Source organism: Periplaneta americana, chromosome 7 (assembly GCF_040183065.1).
Source record: "Periplaneta americana isolate PAMFEO1 chromosome 7, P.americana_PAMFEO1_priV1, whole genome shotgun sequence".
NCBI classification, from domain to species: Eukaryota; Metazoa; Arthropoda; class Insecta; order Blattodea; family Blattidae; genus Periplaneta; species Periplaneta americana.
This window is the reverse complement of record NC_091123.1, coordinates 9,386,901-9,409,388: the sequence shown is the minus strand read 5'-3', so window position 1 is coordinate 9,409,388 and position 22,488 is coordinate 9,386,901. Positions and strand designations below refer to the sequence as shown.

The 22,488-nt window shown below is 35.4% G+C and overlaps 1 protein-coding gene across 2 annotated transcripts in view; it reads left to right on the top strand.

The window, feature by feature from the left end:
- Positions 1 to 732: 732 nt before the first annotated feature.
- The window catches only part of LOC138702885 (CLK4-associating serine/arginine rich protein), a 35,787-nt gene continuing 14,031 nt past the window's right edge, over positions 733 to 22,488 (top strand). For both annotated transcript variants that reach the window (XR_011332916.1, XM_069830261.1), the window contains exons 1-9: positions 733 to 1,109; positions 3,112 to 3,209; positions 6,477 to 6,655; positions 10,803 to 11,036; positions 12,708 to 12,883; positions 14,350 to 14,423; positions 16,664 to 16,897; positions 19,971 to 20,111; positions 21,618 to 21,707. Coding sequence is in view for 1 of the 2 variants with exons in the window: in XM_069830261.1 (XP_069686362.1) it covers positions 1,011 to 1,109; positions 3,112 to 3,209; positions 6,477 to 6,655; positions 10,803 to 11,036; positions 12,708 to 12,883; positions 14,350 to 14,423; positions 16,664 to 16,897; positions 19,971 to 20,111; positions 21,618 to 21,707 (1,325 nt within the window). In the remaining variant the exon portion in view is untranslated. The remainder of the gene's footprint in view (positions 1,110 to 3,111; positions 3,210 to 6,476; positions 6,656 to 10,802; positions 11,037 to 12,707; positions 12,884 to 14,349; positions 14,424 to 16,663; positions 16,898 to 19,970; positions 20,112 to 21,617; positions 21,708 to 22,488) is intronic.

Sequence of the window (22,488 nt, the reverse complement as noted above, 5' to 3'; positions counted from 1 at the left end):
AAGAATATAGAATTAATGTTTTGTGAGATTATTAAATAGAATAAAAGAAAAATAAATATATTACCAATAATTTAGGGAAACGGGATGTCATTTTAAAAAACGGGACATTTGGCGTCCCGAGCGTACTTTTCTCGAGACAGGGGACAAGAGGCTGAAAAAAAGGACATCTGGGCACCCTACAATAAATGAATTAGATGTCAGAAAAATATAAGCCCTCTCCCTTTGTTTTGGGAACTTTACTTTTTCTGTTTATGACATGAATGAATGGTAAGATCATGTTGTATAGCGCCGATTGTGAGATGTGACCAAGAAAATAATTAAAATATTATTGTCAATGATAAAATTGTTCTGCAATAGCTCTCTTTCGATCATTTAGGCCAGCTTACTATTGAATTTTATTGCTTCCGCTGAAAAATCAATTGTGCCTCTCTTTTTTTTTTTTTGGCGAAACTATCACCATCTGTGACGTAAAATGTAAACTAAAATAAATAGCACGCCATCCACACTTCATTGAATCATGGTTGACAGCAGAGTTAAAATGTCAAAATAATGTTTTCACTCTAATTTCGCGATTGAGAATTGTTATGCATGGAAACGTAATATTTTCCTCACTTATGATGAGTGACCTGAAGTTGTAATAAATATCTAATTTTCTAGAGGTTTTTAGTATGACTTAAAAGTTCCCATTATATGTTCGAAAGCATAGACAAATAACAGTATGTATTTGACCTTGGTAGTCAGAAGTAATTGCCGAATGGCGGCTTGTGTTAGTAAAATGTTCATATTTATTTGCACTTTAGTTATGTTTTCATGTTTTCGTTCTGAGATCATTGCTCATTGAGAGGGATTCCTTATAAGTATATTAGTGACTTGTTTGTGACATTCTGTTTATAATTCCGACCATTATCTGTGATATAACTTCACTCGCGATTTGGGCAGTTCAGCCCTTGTTACTAGTGATACTGGTTCACATTAAATTTCATGTCCTTAAGTAGACTGTAACTAAAAAAATGTGGCACGAAGCCAGAAAACAAGAGCGGAAAATTCGCGGTATAATGGTGGATTACAAGAAAAGGGCGGAACGCCGAAGAGACTTCTATGAAAAAATAGTAAGTTTCTAGTCTTACCTCTGGTCTATCCTATTTAGTTACTGTATTGTATGCATATTAAGCCAGGGGATTGTACAGGACGTGTAAATCGCGATTTTGAGAGAGAAAAAAATTGCCAAAAAGTGCTGGTTTTTTCATGAATAGAAGTTTGAAGAACGAGGATTGTAAAAATAATGGGAAAATTAGCCTATAAGTTATACCGGTAGATAAACTTGCCAGAAAATGTTGAAATAGTGCATTAAATCTGGTGATGCAGATAATCTAAAAACTCGCGAAGTGATTATTTAGCACGTGAAATGAAAAGGTAGAACACTTAGAAATGAACGCGGAATGCACATTTCACTTCACCTAATATAATATATGTAAGGCATACCAAAAGCCTAGACTAACCTAACACGTCACATTCGTAAATGCAAGGCCCACCAAAAGCCGCAAGTATTTGGGTGACACGTCCTTCACAATAGCCTTAAGTCCGATTAATTATTTTATTATATATTATTATTATTATTATTATTATTATTATTTACTGAAGTGTCAGTTTTAGTTGACTGCGTAACTAATATGGCCTACAACGAAATACAATTTGTGCTTAAGATATCTACTGTTACAGAATATTTAAAGATTTATGACCGGTAATACTGACTGACTCTCTCATAATATGTCATTATCATACAGATATTTTCTTACTCATTTGCTTAACGTGAAACTACAAAAACTCGCTGCAATGTACTATACACCATTTTCAAACAATATTGGGAAAGAACACAATGGCTTGTACTACATTGTGCACAAATGAATATAGGTACGGTAATCCCTTCAGTATCCTCAAACAATTAGAACAAATGCAACAGCTTGCATTTATGCGCGGAAAAGTAATCCCTTCAGTAGCTCACCTCACTATAGACTGAGAAGAAGTGCACGTATGTAACATCTGACAAATGCTCTTGAACTTGTGCGTGTATGACAAGTGCACTATGAGAGGCAACGATTCTGTACATCCCATAGCGTCATATACAGAGGACCGTATACTAGTACTAATGCTGCTGCTATTGTAGGCATACTGTTGTTATTGCTGGTATGATCAGGGATAAACGAAAGTCCAGCATTTTCAGGTGCGAGTCCTTTTTTTTTTCAGGAGCTGCCACATTGTATCCACACATGCAACGAGAAAACCATTCGAGCCAAGATAAAGATACATTTCTACCAAACCTATATTAATAGTAATAATAATAATAATTTATTTATTTACTAATATTTATTGTGCTGTGCAACAGCCTGGGGCCAATAACAGTTCAGCACAAGATAAAAGTTAGCACAAGATTTACATTGAACAAGGAATTACAGAAACAGTGCATGAATAATAATAATAATAATAATAATAATAATAAGAAAACAGCATTACAAAAACACTACAAATTTACAAAATACAGTACACAAAAAAAAAAACTGAAGAAGATAATTATAATACATAAAAATTCTTAGATCTGTGCCACGGTGACTTGGCACTCAGGATTTGTCTACCCCTGACTCTGATAACTACTTCTGCTGCTGCTACATAACTACCACTGCTGTTACTCTACAGCTGCTATTGCTTATAACTACGGCTATCCTGTACCCCTACCCTAACCAGTACCACCACCACCACCACCACTCCACCCCCACCGCCGCTACCTTCCTCGTTATTGCTATTACTACTATTACTGCTGTATTATGATTATTGTCGGCCTTGGTAGCGTAGTTGGTATAGCGCTGGCCTTCAGTGCTCGAGGTTACGGTTCGATCCCGGCCCAGGTCGATGGCATTTAAGTGTGCTTAAATATGACAGGCTCATATCGGTAGATTTACTGGCATGTAAAAGAACTCCTACAGGACAAAGTTCCGGCACACTGGTGATATAACCTTGACAGTTGCGAGTATCGTTAAATAAACCATAATTGTTTTATTATGATTATTGTTATTTTTTTTGTTACTATTATTGTAGCCTATTATTATTTATTTTTAGAAAGCAGATCCTACTCAATTCCTACAACTGCATGGACGACCCGTGAAAATTCACTTGGATCCAGCTGTAGCTCTTGCAGGAGACAGTCCAGCAAATATGTGAGTATTTGGCATTTATGGAAAAGTTTATAGTTCTTACAACTTCTTCATATGCAACTCAGTGACTTCTATAGGGACGCAGGGGGTGAATAGGAACGAAGTTTTATTATTTTTTATTTCTTTGTGTCAAAGAGTAACTAATTTACCAGTAATAAAAAAATGAAAAGAGTGTTCATTTGTTCACTCATTATGAATGAAAACATAAAGACTCATTATATTTAATCTTTGACAAAAAAAAAAACAATAAAACTTCGTCCCTATTCACTCCCTGCACCCCTATTCACCCCATTTTACGGTACTTCCATATAAATTTAAACATATGGCCTCTTGTAACTTCTTATAGATTTCCATTTGTAGCTCAATCAGATGACAGCTTTTAGACAAATAAATTTCTAGTTTTGGCGAGGGTTTTATTTATTAATTTTTTTTATAGATATATTTTGTGAAATTGATTGTCTTGTTCTCTGGCACAGATATATTACTTATGAAATTGGTTGCCATGTTTTCTGGCACAGATAGTTACATTACTTTGACATGCTCTCTTGGCTTTTACCCTTGTTTGTGCCAGTGTACAGTCGTTTCTTTCAAAGTACTAGATGAAATTCATTAATATTCAGTATGATGTGAAATGTAAAATTTTTTGTTTATTTTAGCATATTTTAAGTCCTTTGACAAAATGGCATTTTACTTAAAATTAGCTGTAACAGTTTGATTGATTTTAATTTATCTTTCTACGTAGTATGAAGGAAAATTGTTATGATGTTACGAGAAGTCGATTGCTTTATTTTCTTGGAATTCATCTTATCAGCTTCCTTAGCCACCGAAAAACTTTTGGACATACTGCACGTCTGTGTACATAATTTCTCCTAAACTCTTGGGCAGATTATGTTCATATCTGACATGTACAAGTCAATTTATCAAGTATCAATGCACGTGAAATATAATTTTTAATAATAAATTAATAGATCTTTATTTGAAATAAATCTCATCAGTAGAAACGTAAAACGTATAAATTGAACTTCTTAATGCACACACAATTTTATAGGCTTTACTGTGAATGACATCTATTTCTGTATTTTCCAGTTTCTTGAAGGGGCGAGGATGAACTCTTGGTTGTCCCCTTTTGTTTTTAACGTTAGCTTGCAACATACTTAAATAATAAAAATCAAAATAAACTTCTAACTAAAAATGTAGGTAATCATATATCACAGAGCTCAACCATTCCAAACAAAGGAAATATAACGATATAAGGTAATTAGGTTAAAAAAATACTTGCACTGTTAATGAATCCAACAATAATCGAGCTAAAGTAAAATCCAAGTAAATACCACGAACATCTGTTTAATAGATTTGGCAATAATGGCATTGTTTAAAGAAAGCATTATTTATAGTTCTGGAGGTAAGATATTTGACTTCGATTATATATTGTAAGACCTACTGTTTTAGTATAAAACTTGTAATTTATTAATTTTGATCAAATTTGCATTAAAAAGTTGTACGTATAATGTAATATATTTCTTCTAATATAACTTTTCTAATTATGGAACTCTACTTTCAAGAGTAGTTCTTTCATGTGTAACTGATAACAATCACATACTTGTTCAGTAAGCATATTATTTTACCTGATTTAGATTGGTGTGGGAACGTCATGGACTGTAACAAAATTCGCAATGAAAAGTGGAAATAGTTCTGCAAGAAATAATAAAATTTTCCCGAATATTAGGGTCAGCTCATTTCATTACACAAAAGAATAGGTAGATTGATTTCGAATTTTACTCCATTTTGTGTTTTTGATTCTAGATGAATACAAATACAGTGAAACCTCTGTGAAAGACCACTCCTATTAAGAGACCACCCCTCTTAGAGACCGATTTTTCTTAGAGCTTGTGTAAAACCCATAAAACAAATGACTAGTAACTGAATAGCCATTTTCTTAACCCTTTCTGACCTGAATTTATGAGTACACAAGGTCATAGAGACATCATGGAGAAACAAAAAAAATAAAGCAATCCTCATCCTAATAACAGCTGGCCAAGGAACTTGCGGGTGCTGCATGTAAAGAACGAAACCACTTCTGAAGATACCAAATGAAATCATCAGGCAAATCATATGAGTCAGATTACAGAAATATTAGTGATTCAAAATGGACTCATTCAAGTGGAAAGGGTTAATTTTACTCCTTATAAGAGACCAGATTTCAAAATTAATGTAGGCCTACAGTATTTTAATTTTACAATGCAGTAGTTTAATATATTAAATAAATTCTGAGAACTTGATAAGGGTACTGTACTTTATTTTCCAAAGTTAAAATGAAATTTGATAGCATTGTTAACTATTCATGCTGAATGATCCTTTAATCTTGCTCCCTTGTTTAACAGTTTCATTTCTGCTGGCATTGTGTAAAGTTGTTACGATGTTATGAGTAAAAACATGTCAGTAAACTGAGAAGTGTATTATCATTGAGGGATTGAGTCAAAGTGATTCGTGGAAGTGAAAGTAGTTTATCTGAAAGAAAATTAGTGGAAAAATGTAAATGTGACAATACATTAATTCAGTTTTAAAATCAAAGTAAAAAATTATAACCAAATGGAATTTCATTGAAAGACTGTATGACTGGAGAACATATAAATGGTCTTATTAATATTTTTGAAGATAGTTTAGAGAAGATGTAATGAAATGATGCAGAATTAAATTTATGATTTTCTGATGCAGAAGTAATGACTTAAGAGGATAAAATTCTGTACACAACTTGTAATTAAGAATACAGTCCAAGTTATTTTGTTTTATATATGTACAGTAGTTAAACTCATTATTTGTGTAAAAAAAAACACTCCTCTGAAAGGCCAATTTTACATCAGACTATCTGATCAGTGGTCGTTTAAAACAGGTTTCACTGTACTTGTTATTTATGTATCAAAATTATTACATTTCATGATATCATTCTTGATTAAGTAGATAATGAATATGAATAAGGTCGGTTCAATAGCATAGAAGAAATTGCTGTACGTAGACAGATGGAGTCCCCAAAACCACAATGTCATTGCAAGGGATGCTGAAAGTGAGTATTTTCGCAAATTATCAAAATAGATTTATTGCAGTATCACAATACTGTCGCACTACAGACCTACGCCATGTAAATAGAGTAAAAATACAGAGTTCTCATTATCAGGTCGGTAAAATCATAGAAAATTGGATGCTACCAATAATCTATACATGGTGGACAGATATAGGCCTACCATATACAGGATGTGTATTTTTCTTTTTCAGGATGCCATGGCAAGGCCGTCCAGATGTGTTAATTGACAGATTTGATGTACGAGCACATTTGGACTACATACCTGAAAATTCTTCTCAGACAGATCCAGGAAGTGAAGAACTATCAAGAGAAGATAGATTGGCTAATTATGAGAGATATAGGATTATAGTACAGAATGATTTCTTGGGGAGTAAGTGTTGTATGTAGTTCTTTAAGTAGAGGAGAGAATATACCATGATGCATTGATATCATAATGATTACTGCAGTGGTTTTTAAGAATTGGTGCAGCATGTTTTGTTACACAGGAGACATACGAGACCTGTCTAAAAAGTATCCGACCTTTAGCCAGAAAAAATATTTCAAATACTTGACGGGGTTGGGACCCTAATCCCCTTCAAAGTAGGCCCCTTGTGCTTGCACACACTTAGCCCACCGATCCTTCCACTGCCAGAAACACCTCTGGAAGTCTTCTTTTGGAATGGTGTTCAGCTCTGTCGTCGCGTTCCGCATTATCTCTTCTCTACTCTCAAAACGGGATCCTTTCAGTGGTGTCTTCAATTTTGGAAACAACCAGAAGTCGCAAGGAGCCAGGTCTGGAGAGTAGCGAGGTTGGCGAACGGTTGTAATTCCATGTTTGGCCAAGAAAGTGTGGATCAATTGGGATGAATGTGCGGGGGTGTTGTCGTGATGCAAGTGCCAGTTGTTCGCCGTCCACATGTCTGGTCTTTTGCGCCGAACTGCATCACGGAGTCGCCGGAGAACATCGTGATAATACTCCTTTGTCACCGTTTGTCCTTCCAGTGCGTATTCGTGATGCACAATTCCACGGACATCAAAGAAAACAGTCAGCATCACCTTGATTTTGCTTCGCACCTGCCACGCTTTCTTTGGCCTTGGAGACTCGGGATGCTTCCATTGCGACGACTGTCTTTTTGTTTCTGGGTCGTACCCGTACACCCATGACTCATCTCCAGTTATCACGGTGTTCAGAAACCCAGGATCAGTGTTGGCAGTGTCCAGAAGGTCCTGTGCAACGTCACGACGGAGGTCTTTTTGTTCCGGGGACAACAACTTGGACACGAATTTCGCAGCCACTCAGTTCATGTTCAAATCATCATGCAAAATTGCATGTGCAGAATCTCTACTCACTCCAACCTGTTCGGCAATCTCCCGCACGGTCAAACGAAGATCTGCCATCACCAAATTTCGCACCCTCTCAACAACAGCTGCACTCTGAGCAGTTTGGGGCCTGCCACAACGCTGCTCACTCTCAGCTGATGTGCGGCCATCTTTGAATCGGTTGAACCACTCCTTAATTTGTGTTACACCCATCGCATCTTCCCCAAACACCTGCTGAATCTTACGAATTGTTTGACTTTGAGAATCACCAAGCTTTTGACAAAATTTGATGCAGTATCTTTGCTCAATTCGTTCAGTCATCTTGCGAGAAAACTAAATCCGACAAACACTTAGAACAGCACCTTACTTGGCGACCACCAGCCAGTGACTGGCACAAGCGAATGCGGTGAAAAAATTCAAGCATGCGCATTACGGTTCCTCCTTCCACTGTGCACAGTGGCGCCGCCTTAGAATCACTACTTTGCGCGGGAAAATTTAAGGTCGGATACATTTTAGACAGGCCTCGTACATATGAAGTTTGTGAAACAAAAAATAATGTTATGACAGTCGGCAATTTAATATTGTAAGCAAAATTCTCAACTTTTGTATAGTTTGTCTGCAGGTCTTAAAGTATACACATACTGGATACAATGTGAAATGCCAACAATAAAGAGTGGAATCAACAAGCATTATAATGAAAATTTGTATAGTCTTCTGTGTCCTGGAACTGAACATTTCCAACATTTTGAAACTACATACAGGTTCATCATCAAGGCAGATAGGGTCACTCATCTGGATGAGCCTGGCATAAGAGAACCCAACACGCAACCCCTCTGGTCAGTCTGTATGTAATTGTGAAATGTTGGAAAAGTTAAGTTCCAGGACACAGAGGAATACCCAAGAGCCTAACTCTGATCACAGTCACTGTGAAAGCCTAAAAACTCATACAAATATTATATTATCTGTATGACTGTATCTACCAGTGGAATTAATAATTTCCTGTGTTATTGTGTTCTTTCCCCACCATGTATTTCAACTAATTCCTTCAAGCAATGAGCATTGAGCAAACAGATTTAAAGTTTAGTGAGTAAATAAAGACAGCAGTTTTTTTTTTAAGAAAAAATTGTGAATTCCTATTGATCTCTTGTGTAAGAGTGTAGGTGAGTTGAAAGGATATTGGAAGGAATGTAATTTATTGTTGAAGTGAAATATAACGTGATTACCAATCTTCGTTCAGTGGTAAAGAGTTTCTTAATAGTACATTATGCAACAAGCCTATAATGGTAGTAATTAAGATGCAAGTATGATTGTTTATGAAACGAGCGCAAGCGAGTTTCATAATTTTCATACGAGCGTCTTAATTACCATTATAGGCAAGTTTCATACGACTTTTTATGCTCGACCTTATTTCTAACTTGAAAGTATTGAAAATTAGGTCTTTTTATGGTTATGTGCAAACTGACCTGAATTGTGAGATGTGCACAGATGCAAAAGTATTGATTTTTTCCGAGGCCAAATGTCATTGACCTTGGCATAAGAATAAGAATGAACATTAGTCTGATATAACCTGGAAATTGATTTAGAATTGAAAAACGAGATGACAAATTGAATTTATTTGAATATTATTTACAATTAACGCTAATTATTATAGTAACAGAACATAACCTTCTGCGACAGTATTGGATTTCCAGCCTCTGTGACTTTTCGCTAATTGTCTGTCGATTGCACATCCGAGAATAATCGATATAATGGTACAAAGCTGACTTGTGATTAGCTGAAGACCTGTACTTTAATGAGAAGGTATACTTTAATGACACGCATTAAAGGACTGCTATCAGGTGTATAATTACTACATTTCGGCATGTAAAATTTATTACATTTTTCGTCCTCTCCATAAATATGATAGACAAGATAATATGAAATATTTCCTTCCTGATTGGAAGACAATAATAAAAAAAATCAACAAATAAGCAGTTTACAATGCAAGTTACAGAACTTGCCATATATGGTTTCTATTTTCCTGAAGTTATGAACTGAAAAAAGATTTTATTTTTCAGTTAATTGACTGGAAAGTTTCAATTGTTACATTTTTCTTGAAAGTGACTTCGTCCCTAATTGACTATAGCTGAAAGTAGCAATCGAGATCACAGTATGTTTACAGTGCCTTGTGTCGCATATGACTTACCTTGCATAAATCACTCTTTGTATCGCATATCGTATACAGTATGTAGCCTACATATCATTAGACCTAATTTGCAATACCTTAAATGTAAACACAGTATTGACATGAAAGCTGTGCCATTAAATGCAGTTATTGTGTACAGGGTGTTCTGAAAAGAAAAAGGTTCCAATATTTAGAGAGGAGAAAGTATGCGTCAAAACATGAAATAAAAGCCCTACAAACTTGGGTCCTAAAATTAATATCTTCTAAGAAATGAGCAAATGTTTACCAGCTTACCATCTTTCACTGTGAGCTCTTTGACAAGAAACAAATGAAACAGCATGCAACCGTTTGTCACTATGTATTACAGATACAAAACTAACTTACGTGACTGATACAGTAGTACGATTACGAACTCTAACATACTGTTATCTGCTTAAGCATCCTCTTGATACAAACACAAACAAAGGTATGCTATGTAATACATAGTGACAAATGATTGCATTCTCTTTTCTCATTTGTTTCTTGCCAAAGAGCTCAAAGTGGAAGATATGCTGCTCTTACAGTGATGGTAAACATTTGCTCATTTCTTAGAAGATATTAATTTTAGGTCCTCATGTTTGTAGGACTTTTATTTCTTGTTTTGACGCATACTACCTCCTCTCTAAATATTGGGAACTTTTTTTCAGAACACCGTGTATATATGTCTTATTCAGAATGTTTAGATTTCTGTTTATGTCTGACTATAATGTTTACATATAAATATACATTGTGAATGTAGCCTTTGTAGTATATGGTTCTACTAGTCTGTCTCTATCTTTAAAAATAGAAGCAATATGAAAACTCCTCTGCTCATCTAATCATCCTCCTTACTCATTCTGTTGAATTCTGCCTCGGGTTAGTAGAATTCCCAGGGCAGTAGTTAACCATATCTGCAAACATTGCAGCCAGTAACCAATCAGTTTTTACATTTTGAAGTTGATATTTTAATTTTGATCCATGAAGTGGAATATTGCTGTCGTCTGATGGTACGGTATTTGTTACTTTATTTTTATAGTTGGAGAGGAGAAATTCTTGCATCAGCTGTATTTAGAAGAACAGTTTGGACCTGTAAGTCGTACAAATGAGACAGATAAGAGAAAACGAGAGAAAGGAGCGTCATCTGGTGCAGCTATTCCATACTCATATGACGACAATACACCAAGTCAGGGACCAACAGAAGAAGAAGAGGCTGAGGGAGAGGAAGATAAAGAAGACGACGAAGATGAGGATGATAGTGACATTGATTTTGGTAAGCATTGTTTCAGAATTGGTAAGGTGCTTACTGATTTCAATTTTAATCCTTCAAATTGTCTGATGTAAAAGTTTTTCATAATTGAAAGGTGTTTCAACATAAAAGAATCTCTTGTTAGTTTAGTGTTACATCCCTTAGAAGTGTAGTATGATGTTAGATTGGTTTGCTTATGATATTGTAAAATATTGCTTTAAGGTGTGCTGCATGGCTTCATTACAATCATGAGATTGATGATTGGTTTAAAAGTTGCAAACATCTATCCAAATCACACCATTTTTTATATTCAGGCACGTTCTTATATCTTTACATTTGTTTGTATTCGTATTCATAAACATATCTACATTTATTTCCATATTGATACACATACCCACATCTTACCTCTGATTGAGATTCTGGCTGATAATGTAAATACAGTATATTATCAGGCAGTACATCTCACTTGACGATATGTTTCAGAGGAAGAACAGATGCATCTGAAATCTGATTAATGGAATATGTAGCTAATCGGTGATGTATGCAATGGAGGGAGAAAGGAACTGGTCGTCCTACCCCATTATCTCCTAGCCTAGTTGCCTCATAAGTGGAGGTTCAGACCTGTCTTCAGATAGTGAATTAAACAACAACCCACATCTATAACTACATTCCTACTCATGCCCATATCCATATTCCTGTCCATATCTACACTCATATCCATACCAATATCTCTGTACAGTGAAATGCCAGTATAACGAACTCGAGGGGTTGCTGTAATTATTTTCGTTATAGTGAAATTTCGTTAAACCGGAAATTGATCACATTTACCTACAAATTGTGTCTTATAATATGGAATAACAGATACTGTACTGGGGTAAGGTTATACTGTATATTCTTATTATATTGCAACTTCAATAAGAATCTGTACCATAGGCTTAATGATAATTAGGCATATTCGACAAGTGAATAATTATTCTTGCGTATTTTACAATGTTTTTCATTCATCATAGCCATGTTAGGACCAGAAATTTGGGTTCTGAATCGATTACTTGATACAGTACCAAGTACTATTTTAACAGTTTAACTTAGCCTATGTAGTAAAGAATAAACCATTTATACACAGCACTGTCCATTTCTTCATTGGCGGCACTTCTTATCTTCTTTCTTTGAGGTCCAATGGCATCAGATTCAATACTTTTCTCAATTTTTACTCTGACTTTGAGAAATGTCGAAAGTGTCGATGCACTTATGCCAAATTTTCTTTCGTCTTCGCTTTTCTTCTCTCCTCTGTCTACTTCTTCAATGATTTTTCTCTTCTCGTGTAGCGAAAACTGCTTTCTTGTCTTTTTTTTCTGCCATACCTTCTTCTTTACATCTTCCCTCAACAACGTTTAGAAACAAACTGCCTTTGAAAGTTCGATTTTATTAAACCGTTTCATTTAAATATAAATTCAAACCACAACAATCACGTCCATAGACAAATAAATAGCATACCATATCCAGCCTGTACTGATATCCGTAGCTATGCAAATATGCACTAATAGTATGCCTCTCATTATGAAAGAGAGAGAGAAGTATGTATGTGTGCTTTTATCTTTTGTGCAACCACATTAAAATAATAAATGTGATGCAGTGATTGTTGCTTTGCTTCGGGTATTAATGAACTCATAGTAAACATGAATGTTTTCTGTTCAGATCTGTGCGTGGATGTGAGTCAGATTGGACCACAGCAAGCACATGAGATGAACATGTGTGGTGCAGCATATGGGATGAGTGGCAATGATTTCTACAGCTTTCTCACCCGAGACATTGAAGAGAAGGAATCACTTAGACAAGCTCGTGAACAAGAGGAGGAGAAAGCCATGTACTCTGTGAGTAGAATGTTCAAACCAGCTGAAATATACTTTTTATGAGTTCTGTAACTCTTGTTCCACAGCCTATGTAATGATGATACACTCACAGATCACTGACAGAACTCCATGTCTACTGTCTCTTATGATTTTAATATTTGACATGACATAGTGTTTGATATCTGTTAAAACTTCAGAAAAATTGATATCATTTAGAAGTAAACTTGTTTAATGCAATAATGTAACAGTAATTATAACACTTTAATGCAGACGTTAATCATACAACTTTTCCAGGATAAACTTAATTTACAAGTCCAATGAGAAAACATACATTATATATGTGACTGTTCTTTTCACAACTAAGTTGCAAAAGATTGAAGTCATTGAAGTTTTTGAATATCAGGCATTGAAAAATGAAATTTAGAACGTAAAAGTAAGAAGTTGCAGTTGTTCTAATTATTACAATAAAAACTCATTAATTAGAAATGATCAGAAAAAAAAACACATTTTCAATTGTGCAATTTCGAATTATCTGCAGAGAAGGGGTAGGGAGAACCTGTCTTAAAGTCTGTAAGATCCATGCTAAGAAAGTTAACATACAGCATAACTAATGGCACATTCCTTTGGTCACATACAAAACACTGAAAGAGTAAGTGACACTTCTGTAGTTAGGTACGATGCATATTTTTCCGGGCTAGAGGGCCGTGGTCAGACCACGGCCCTCTAGCCCGGAAAATACGCATCCTATCAACACCGGCCGTGAAAGCCTACATTCCAAGACTTCTGTAGTTATTTATCAATGCAAGGGATAAAAAGAAAACAGAAAAACACTCACTTGCTCTAGCTCTCTAGAAAAAATACAGCTGCAAATACTGAACGAAGTTCACTGATAACTATGATTAAACTATTCAATAATGAATTATAAACTTTCACTCAATTCTCCAATAGCCCAGGCATATGCATAACAAATTTCTTGCCTGAATTGAAGGGAGGGGAAAGCACAGAATTTCATATTGAAAACTGCCACATTACAAATAATTCTTCAGTCTTGACTAATAAATCTGTATGGCTTAGTGTAGTGAGTACACAAGCGTGCATGTGTGTATGCATATACACACACACACACGCGCACGCTCTCTCTCTTTCTCTCTTAAGAACACAAGCAAAGCAGATTTTAGAAAAAAATTAGCCATTGTTATGATGACAAAGATGTTATAGTGCTCAGCAATAATATGACAATAATTTTTGTTTTAAACATTTAATTCTGTCAACTCCTCTGAAGAGAATAATTTCTGTGCTATTGCTCTACACGTCTGTGTTTGTGATCTTAAACTTAACAGATTTAACATTAAACTCAGAGATCAAACAATACAGTATGGAAAACGTAAGACAAAAATAGTAGTAAATCATAAACTGAAGAATAGTGAAAGATGCATGGTAACAGTTGTTGGGTTACTTTATTAGAAATACGTCTTCTTTTTCTCCAGGGTAGAAAATCTCGAAGAGAAAGACGAGCATTCAGAGAAAAGAGACTGCAAGGTCGGAAAATTAGTCCTCCAAGGTAGGATTGAATTTTGTTTCATACTTTGATCTTTAACATTAATTAAAGTATATTAGTTATAGCTAGCAGTGCATATTCCATACAGATTACTGTGCACTTATCTGCGGTATCCCGGCCAAATAAGTCACTCAGTTGAGTGCGCCCCTTGTATAATGGCAGTTGACTTGAACATAAAACGTCAACATGTATGCGTAACTTGGAGTCAGGCCAAAAGAGAAACAATGAAGGAGGAAAGTTCGATCCGGTGCTGTGGATTGAATTCGGCGTAGCTCAGTGGTCAGAGTGCTTGGTACGTAGAACCAAGGACCCGGGTTCGATCCCCGGCACCGGAGCAAATTTTTCTCCTCAAATATTAATTGTCAATTAATTAAAGTGTTGATTTTCAGAATATGTTTAATAATAGTTAACGTGGAATCAATTACAATTTCACAACTGTGGTCTTATGATAACTGAAATATTTAAGTTCTAAAGATTGTGAAATATAATTCAAATTTGACTTTGTTATACAATTTTCTGGGGAACTGTATGTCGTGAAAATATGAGATGAGACTTGGACACCCATATGCAGCAAAAATAGCTGTCTTGGAATGTGCTGATTTGAAGTGTTCTCAACATTCAAATGCATCTCCAAAACACACACCTAGAATAGTTTCATCATCTTCTGCACGAAGGGTTGTGTGACAGTCGATCAGTATTTTGGTGTATGCAGGTTGTGAAATGAGAATGCCAAGCACAGAGAAACCCAAGAAATATGAATGCTACCAAGCGGCAGAAAAATGAACTATCATAGGAGTCCACAACATACAAGCATTTCTGAATGGGAGTTTTTAAACAAAGCACCTAGAGAGAGGCGAAAAAAAGAGAAATAAAAGATTGTAATCACACTGAATCACGTTTTTCGAGTTGTATTTCATAATAATAGTGATAAAAGGAATCTTATTTTGCTCAAACCAACAGATTTTCTTCATATTTCGCAACTTTAGTTCTCCTAATTATGATACATGTAATTGTCTAAAATGTGGAATACTGCTAAAATGATATTTCAAATGTTCTTGCACATATTGTTGTTACCAAAAAGCAGATTCCTAGAGACATTTGTCATTTGAGATAATACTACTTAAAAATCATATTTTGAATGAGAAATAACTTACTTTGAACAGTTTCTCCATTTTCTAGGCAGTGAGAACATATACCATATTTACTCACGTCAATTTCCCCCCAACATTTCCTTTCTATAAGAAAAGCATCTATGTTACCACTGATGGCATCGAAGATGATCTGAATTTGTTGTCTGTAAAGTGTAAAGTGTAAAGTATATATATGTACCTCTATTATCCAAGGTATTGAAGGAGGTGGACTGAACGGTTAATAAAAAAAATCAAGGATAAAGTACAAAATCACCGCTTTAACACAATGACACAATTACGAGCAGCTGTGGAAGATGCCTTTAACGAAGTGACCCTTGATTATCTCTGCAAAACATCTGCCAGGACATGGCGCAGAATTCAGAGAATGAAGGTCTTCATACCAATGTATTGGATTGTTAAACTATATTCAGAAAAATGTCCATATCAATCAATCCACCATACCCATCATAGTGTCATAGTACATGAGGGGTACGCCCATTTTGTGACCTCACTGTACATGAATTTTTTTATGTTATTCATGATTGTTTTCGATGTTTTGTAGTCCTTGCGTAATTTCACCCACCTGGATTTTTCGACTCTGAACTTTTAGCAAAAGGGGGAATTACTTACTTACTTACTTACAAATGGCTTTTAAGGAACCCGAAGGTTCATTGCCGCCCTCACATAAGCCCGCCAGCGGTCCCTATCCTGTGCAAGATTAATCCAGTCTCTGTCATCATACCCCACCTCCCTCAAATCCATTTTAATATTATCCTCCCATCTACGTCTCGGCCTCCCCAAAGGTCTTTTTCCCTCCGGTCTCCCAACTAACACTCTATATGCATTTCTGGATTCGCCCATACGTGCTACATGCCCTGCCCATCTCAAACGTCTGGATTTAATGTTCCTAATTATGTCAGGTGAAGAATACAATGCGTGCAGTTCTGTGTTGTGTAATTACATGAGTAAATATAGTAGGTCAGCCTTTCTTTTTCATTTACTCCCAGGCGTAATATATTAAGATACAAAATTCTTACTTGAATTTTTCTAATTAAGTACCCCATCTGAGGTGGTACTGCTTATTAAATTATTATTGTTGTTTCTATTTTCCAGCTATGCTGCTCGTACAAGTCCAACATACGATCCATACCGCAAATCAGCCTCCAAGTCCAGGTCTCGTTCACGCTCACATTCTCCAGTCAACTCTGGCCAGATCACATACATCACAAGCTTCGGGGGTGAGGAGGAGTCCACAGATGAAGGGGGACGTGGGGGCGCTGCATCCAAGTTCCTTTCGTCATCACATTCTGCCAACGTTGTTGTTGCCCCACAGACAAAAGCAAGCCGGTCGGTATATAATCTGCACCAAGATATCAGTGGCCAAACCTCATTCGTGCTAGTTCCATACATTTTTAGTATGGAGCGAGAGGATGGAGAATTCAGTTCCGTAAGGAAATTACTGCAGCCATTTTTGAATTAATGGGCTTAGCTTCTTTGTTATCGTTTATTAATTTCAAGTTCATCTAGCTAAAAGACTATATGAAAATAGAGAGTTGGTTAGATATGAATAAACTTTTAAATTTCAGGTGTTTTAAATAGTCGAGGAAGCTATAGTGGCTTATTCAAGGATTGGACTTTTTCCATTGCTCTTGAAATATGGAAAAATGTGACTTTAAAAGTTATATCTATCTTCATCTTCAAGTGAAAAGGGGAAGGCGCAAAAGTAAACATATTCGTTCACCAGTCAAGTTGGGTTAGCCATTGTGTTGGCATCAACGAATAGGATTTTTTTTGCTTCATCCCAGCCTTCACTTGGAGATAAGGTAGATTCATTTTGAGAAACAGTGTTTTCCGTATTTTATTAGGAATAAAAAAAATTCAATCCAAACTCTTATTTTAAATTTCAGCTTTAAAATATGCTCTTAAAATATTACATTTTTGTGCACACGTTCATAACATTTTAATTACAGGCAAAATAATAACCTCCTTTCCCCTCCAATGGCCAGTACATTGTTATATTCAAGCACCCCTCTCTAAGAGTATCATACCTAAGTTCCTAAGCTGTAGATCACTTTGCTGTCTTAAATATTGCCTGTGGTGAGCTTTATGGAGATGGATGTACAGTGCACCATGGGTTTGTATTATCATATTTACTCGCATATAAGACCTCTTCCCTTCTTTTTTTTTTTTTTTTTTTTTCCGGTACCAAAAAAAATTCAGGGGGATCCTATATGCGGATATCTAAAATGGTAGAGAATCAATAACCAATAAACATACAACATTCTTGAAAATATATTGCAAGACAATTGAGGCATTCTCTGGAACAAGAACTTCACTACAAAATCTTGAATTTGAGATACAGAGCATCAAACATTTTAGATCTCATGTAACAGTATTGTGCATATTTAAGTATAAAAATATGGGGGTGCCATTTGAAATTTCAAAGTAGGGGTGGCTGGGGTGTGGAGGGTGAAACCTAAAATGCAATGAAGCCTGGTTTCAGACTTCTCCCTCAATATCTAAATTGACTTTTTTTTTTTTTTTTGTTTAAATTGAATTCAATTTAAATAATTAGTTACTTAGACTAGGAAGTTTTGAAATGAAAGCTCTGTATGCTAGAAATGGAAAAACGACAAAAGGTATGTTAAGTGTTATTCCAGGGAACACCTCAGTTAATTCAATATCATAGTAAAAAAACAATTATAGACCATAACGAACACAAATAGTGAAGAGTTAGTCACTGGCTAGAATGGAACTCAGAAAGAAGGGAAGGTGAGCTACCTTTACTGGCTAGCATCCAGCCATTCAGCAGATATTATAAGAAACGCAGTTTTGGTAGCATAAAATTGTTTCATTACTGCCTATGGAGTTACGGTAATATTTCATTCTATATACAAAGCAAATTTTTTTTTCAATCTTAAAAAATTGGAGGGCAGAGTCTTACTTGAGAGTAAATATGGTATTTGTTTTTTTTTTTTTATCATCATTATTATTGTTGTCACCACTACCACGGTATGTTATGGACTGGACTGCAGGTTGGAGGGTGGGAAACATAGTATCTATGTCAGGTCTAAAAAAATACTTCTGTACGTACTAATGAAAATATTGATGATAATAATAATAATGATGATAATATCAAAATAAAAGCTAATTATGTATTTAGTAGAATCAAACATTATTCAGAAGACTAGTAAACTGCAATTTATTGTTAGGTGTCTTCAGGATGTATTTGTTTTTTTAAGTACACTGCATTCTTTTATTAGTCTGTATAGAAATGCGAGATGTGTGACAGCTGTTAGGACTGGCTTCATTTATTGAAAAATAATTTGTGCTCTGAATGCCTAGTTGAAAAATTGGGAAGTTCTTTTAAAATCTCTCTTGGTGCACTGTATATTACAAAGTACTGTTATTAATATTTGAATTATTCTTTGTAAAAGTGATTATGGATAAAAGTGGAAACGTTAAAAAAAAAAAAAAAGTCATTATTCCGATACACAAATCATATTCTGTGTATGAATACACCATTTTGGATGTACAGGAAAAACAAAAATGAATTGATGTTAAAGTTACATTCTCTACATATATAAGTGCAAATAGACACAAAATCTGAAGTTGGTGTTTTTAGAGAAAAATATATTTGAGGGGCATTTAGAAAGTAAGGATTTGATGGAATATTACTAAAGAGTCTTTTGAACGTATTTGAGCATTGGCTGTCTGTTAAAGTGATATATGAACTCGTGAATTACTTGCCGTTGAGAAATACTGATTGGGAATAGCAATACAATCGAGAATCTCCCCACTTTGAAGTCCATGCTGTGATTCACAGGGAGTTGGAAAAAAAATGACGTTTTTGTGTCTTTAAATGTTGTTCTCATAATAACATAGGACTCACACAGCACAGCTCAGTTTTAACTATTTCATTGCTTCTAGAGGGACTTGTTCGACCACCATTGTATAGCTCATTGTTTCCAAGTGATTACCACCTCATTTTGCACCTCGGACTATTTTCACAAACTCAAAGTTTTTTGTGAGCGATATGGACTTCAAAGCAGTAGTGAAGAGTTGACAATTTTCATTGTGTATTACATTCCTTTGATGAAGGCAATCAGGAAGTCGTACCATGCTACAACATTGTCTCAGTTATGATAATCACATATAGAACTAAATAATCATTGAAAGACTTACGTCTAATAAACACTTTTTTTATTTTTTGTTTCTGTTCAATGGTAGATTGGCCCTTACTTTCTAAACTACCCTCGTGTATGAATTTAGTTCATGCAATTTAATTGCTAAATAGAATGAAAAATGAAATGGAAGTTACATTTCAAACTGCACAATATTAACTGTTAGTGTAAGAATGTTAGGTCTAACACACAAAATTCCCTTAACTGATACACTGATTCTTCTGTTCATTATACAGTTCTGGATCACCAGGTGGCAGGTCATCAGGCAGAAGTAGATCGAGTAGAGGATGGGATAATTCTACTTCCTCTCCCCACAGATCGCATGGTAGTAGTAGAAGTGGCTCCCAGCGATGGTCGCCAGACAACTCATCCCGCAGGTATGTTATTTCGTATGATAGATGACATGTTATTTATTTAAAATGCAATGTTTGACAAACTTTTACAAAATCAGCTAAGGAAATTTACAAACGTGATAACGAATATATTATGCAATGTCGTCAATGGAAGTTTATGAAAAATCGCTAAGGAGCAGAACTAAAGTTGCTGTGTTTTTACCACTATCCCTTACTACCCATCCAATGAAAAGCAATATAGAGCTATTGTTTTGAAGTTAGAGTCCACTTTTTCATCCTGGATATGATGATCTATATTTTGCATCATTAGCTGCCACAGTGGTCTAGTGGCTAGAGCCCTGGACTTTTAATCCTGTGGACCTGGGTTCAATCACTGGTGTACCCCCGATTTATAACTTATGTTTGGCAAGCCCGTGGTCCAAGTAACACGGGTTTTCTCTGGGAGCTGCGGTTCCCCTGTGATATCCCAACAAATCTCCATCATCTCCTCATCACAGGTGTAGCGTAGACCAACCTCCTTTGGCACACCTTGAACAATAACTCTGTCGGTAAATTGATCTACACAACTGATTTCATATGGGTGAATCACGAACAGTCAAGTATCCACCATTAGCAAAAAAAATAAATCTTGCAACAGTGCTCCCATTACATTGGGATTCATTTCAAACCTCTCATATTATGTCATCTTTGATTAATTTGAATATCTTCATCTGAGTCACTATAACAGCTGCTAAATAACATTACAATTACTTTCGTGTAACTCTTAATGGTGGCCGGTTACGCATGGAATTAATTTAATATGGTAATTATTTATTCCCATTATGCATAATTTATAGCATTTTCAAACTTTGCTCCCCTAAGAACAATAATTTTAGAAAATGTTCTACCTTTACAAGTAAAATTTACACATTTGTCAAATTACTCCATTGTGAAACAATCAGTCAATCTTCTTAATGTATCCAGCTGTTTGCTGACAACATAAAGTCTACTATAGTCCACTGTAGTCTATTCAGTTCTTTTTTTCATGAGAAATGAGGGGTATTTTGATCAGTGTTCATTATAGATGCTTGTTGCTAATAGCCAGAGTTGGGGTGTAGTCAATATATACTGCAGGGCTGGCCATTGTGAAACAAAACACTTGTAAAAATTGTGAAATAGGCTCCAGCCAGCAATGTTTTCCCTTCCACAAAATTTCATAATTCCTACTCATGAGCGAATTGAGATTTTTATTAGATGAGCTGCCACTGCTCTTTGGCATGCAAAATTGATGGTCTAGCCATTTGGCTAACCATGAACCCTTCTTTTCCATAATTATCCTGTTGCAAAGTAAATTCACTACCATTTGATATACCACGAGCAATCTTGGAGCTACAACTTTGACACATGACACCCACAGGAGATGCATGTGTCTTTAATGTTGATATCAGTGTACCTGACATTCTGAAGGAAAAACAATTTGTCTTAATAAAACACTACAAATTTTTTATTAGTTCTATGTATGTATTTTCCTCTATTGTTGTTTCTTATTAGGTCCAGATCAGGGGACCATGGTTCAAGCAGTCGGAAAGCAAGAAGCAAATCCCCACACCACACGGGAAACAGATCAAGCTCCCGTACAAGGTGAGTCTGTTAGTAGGATTGCAAATGGTGACACTTAGAATTTGTCCATGTAAGATAAATTGGTAATATGAAAAAAGAGCAATATCTCAGGAAATTATTCTTCTGAAGAAAGCAGTTTGCTCTGTTACAAGAGTGTATCTACGTTTGATATGAGGGCTGTTTATGCATTGTTATAGTGGTGACTAAACAGAAGAAATTAACTATCAGACGAAAAGTGAAAATAATAAGGGATGTAGAGGCTAATCCTCAAATAACTCTATCACATATGGATCCAATTTAATTCAGAATACAAATACAAGCCTACCTTTTACATCCATCAAAAGACTAATTAAAAATAAATATAAAATCAAGCAAAACCAAGCACTATGTACCAAAGCCAGAGATAAAAAATGGAGCATTTTAATAAAAAACCAGAAATTATTCCAGAAATCCCTCGTAAATCTGCAGTAGCAAAATTCAGACTGCTTACAGAACACGATTATTTGGCCAAACACTTGAATAAAATAGGAATTTACACAAATCCAAATTGCCCTCTATGCAACAAAGAAGAAGAAATAACTGAAGATCATCTCATAACCTATGAAGTTCTACCTGATGGATCCACCACAGAGAAATATTGGAGAGCAAGAACGCTAATGGCTTCGTTGCCAAAGCCCGGCATTAGATAACAACAACGACAACATATGGCAAAAAAAAACATGGATGTTATGGGGAATAATGAAGAAAAAAGAAGAAATGTTCAATGCCGAGTTTCAGTGTGCGGTTCAGGTTCAACCAAACA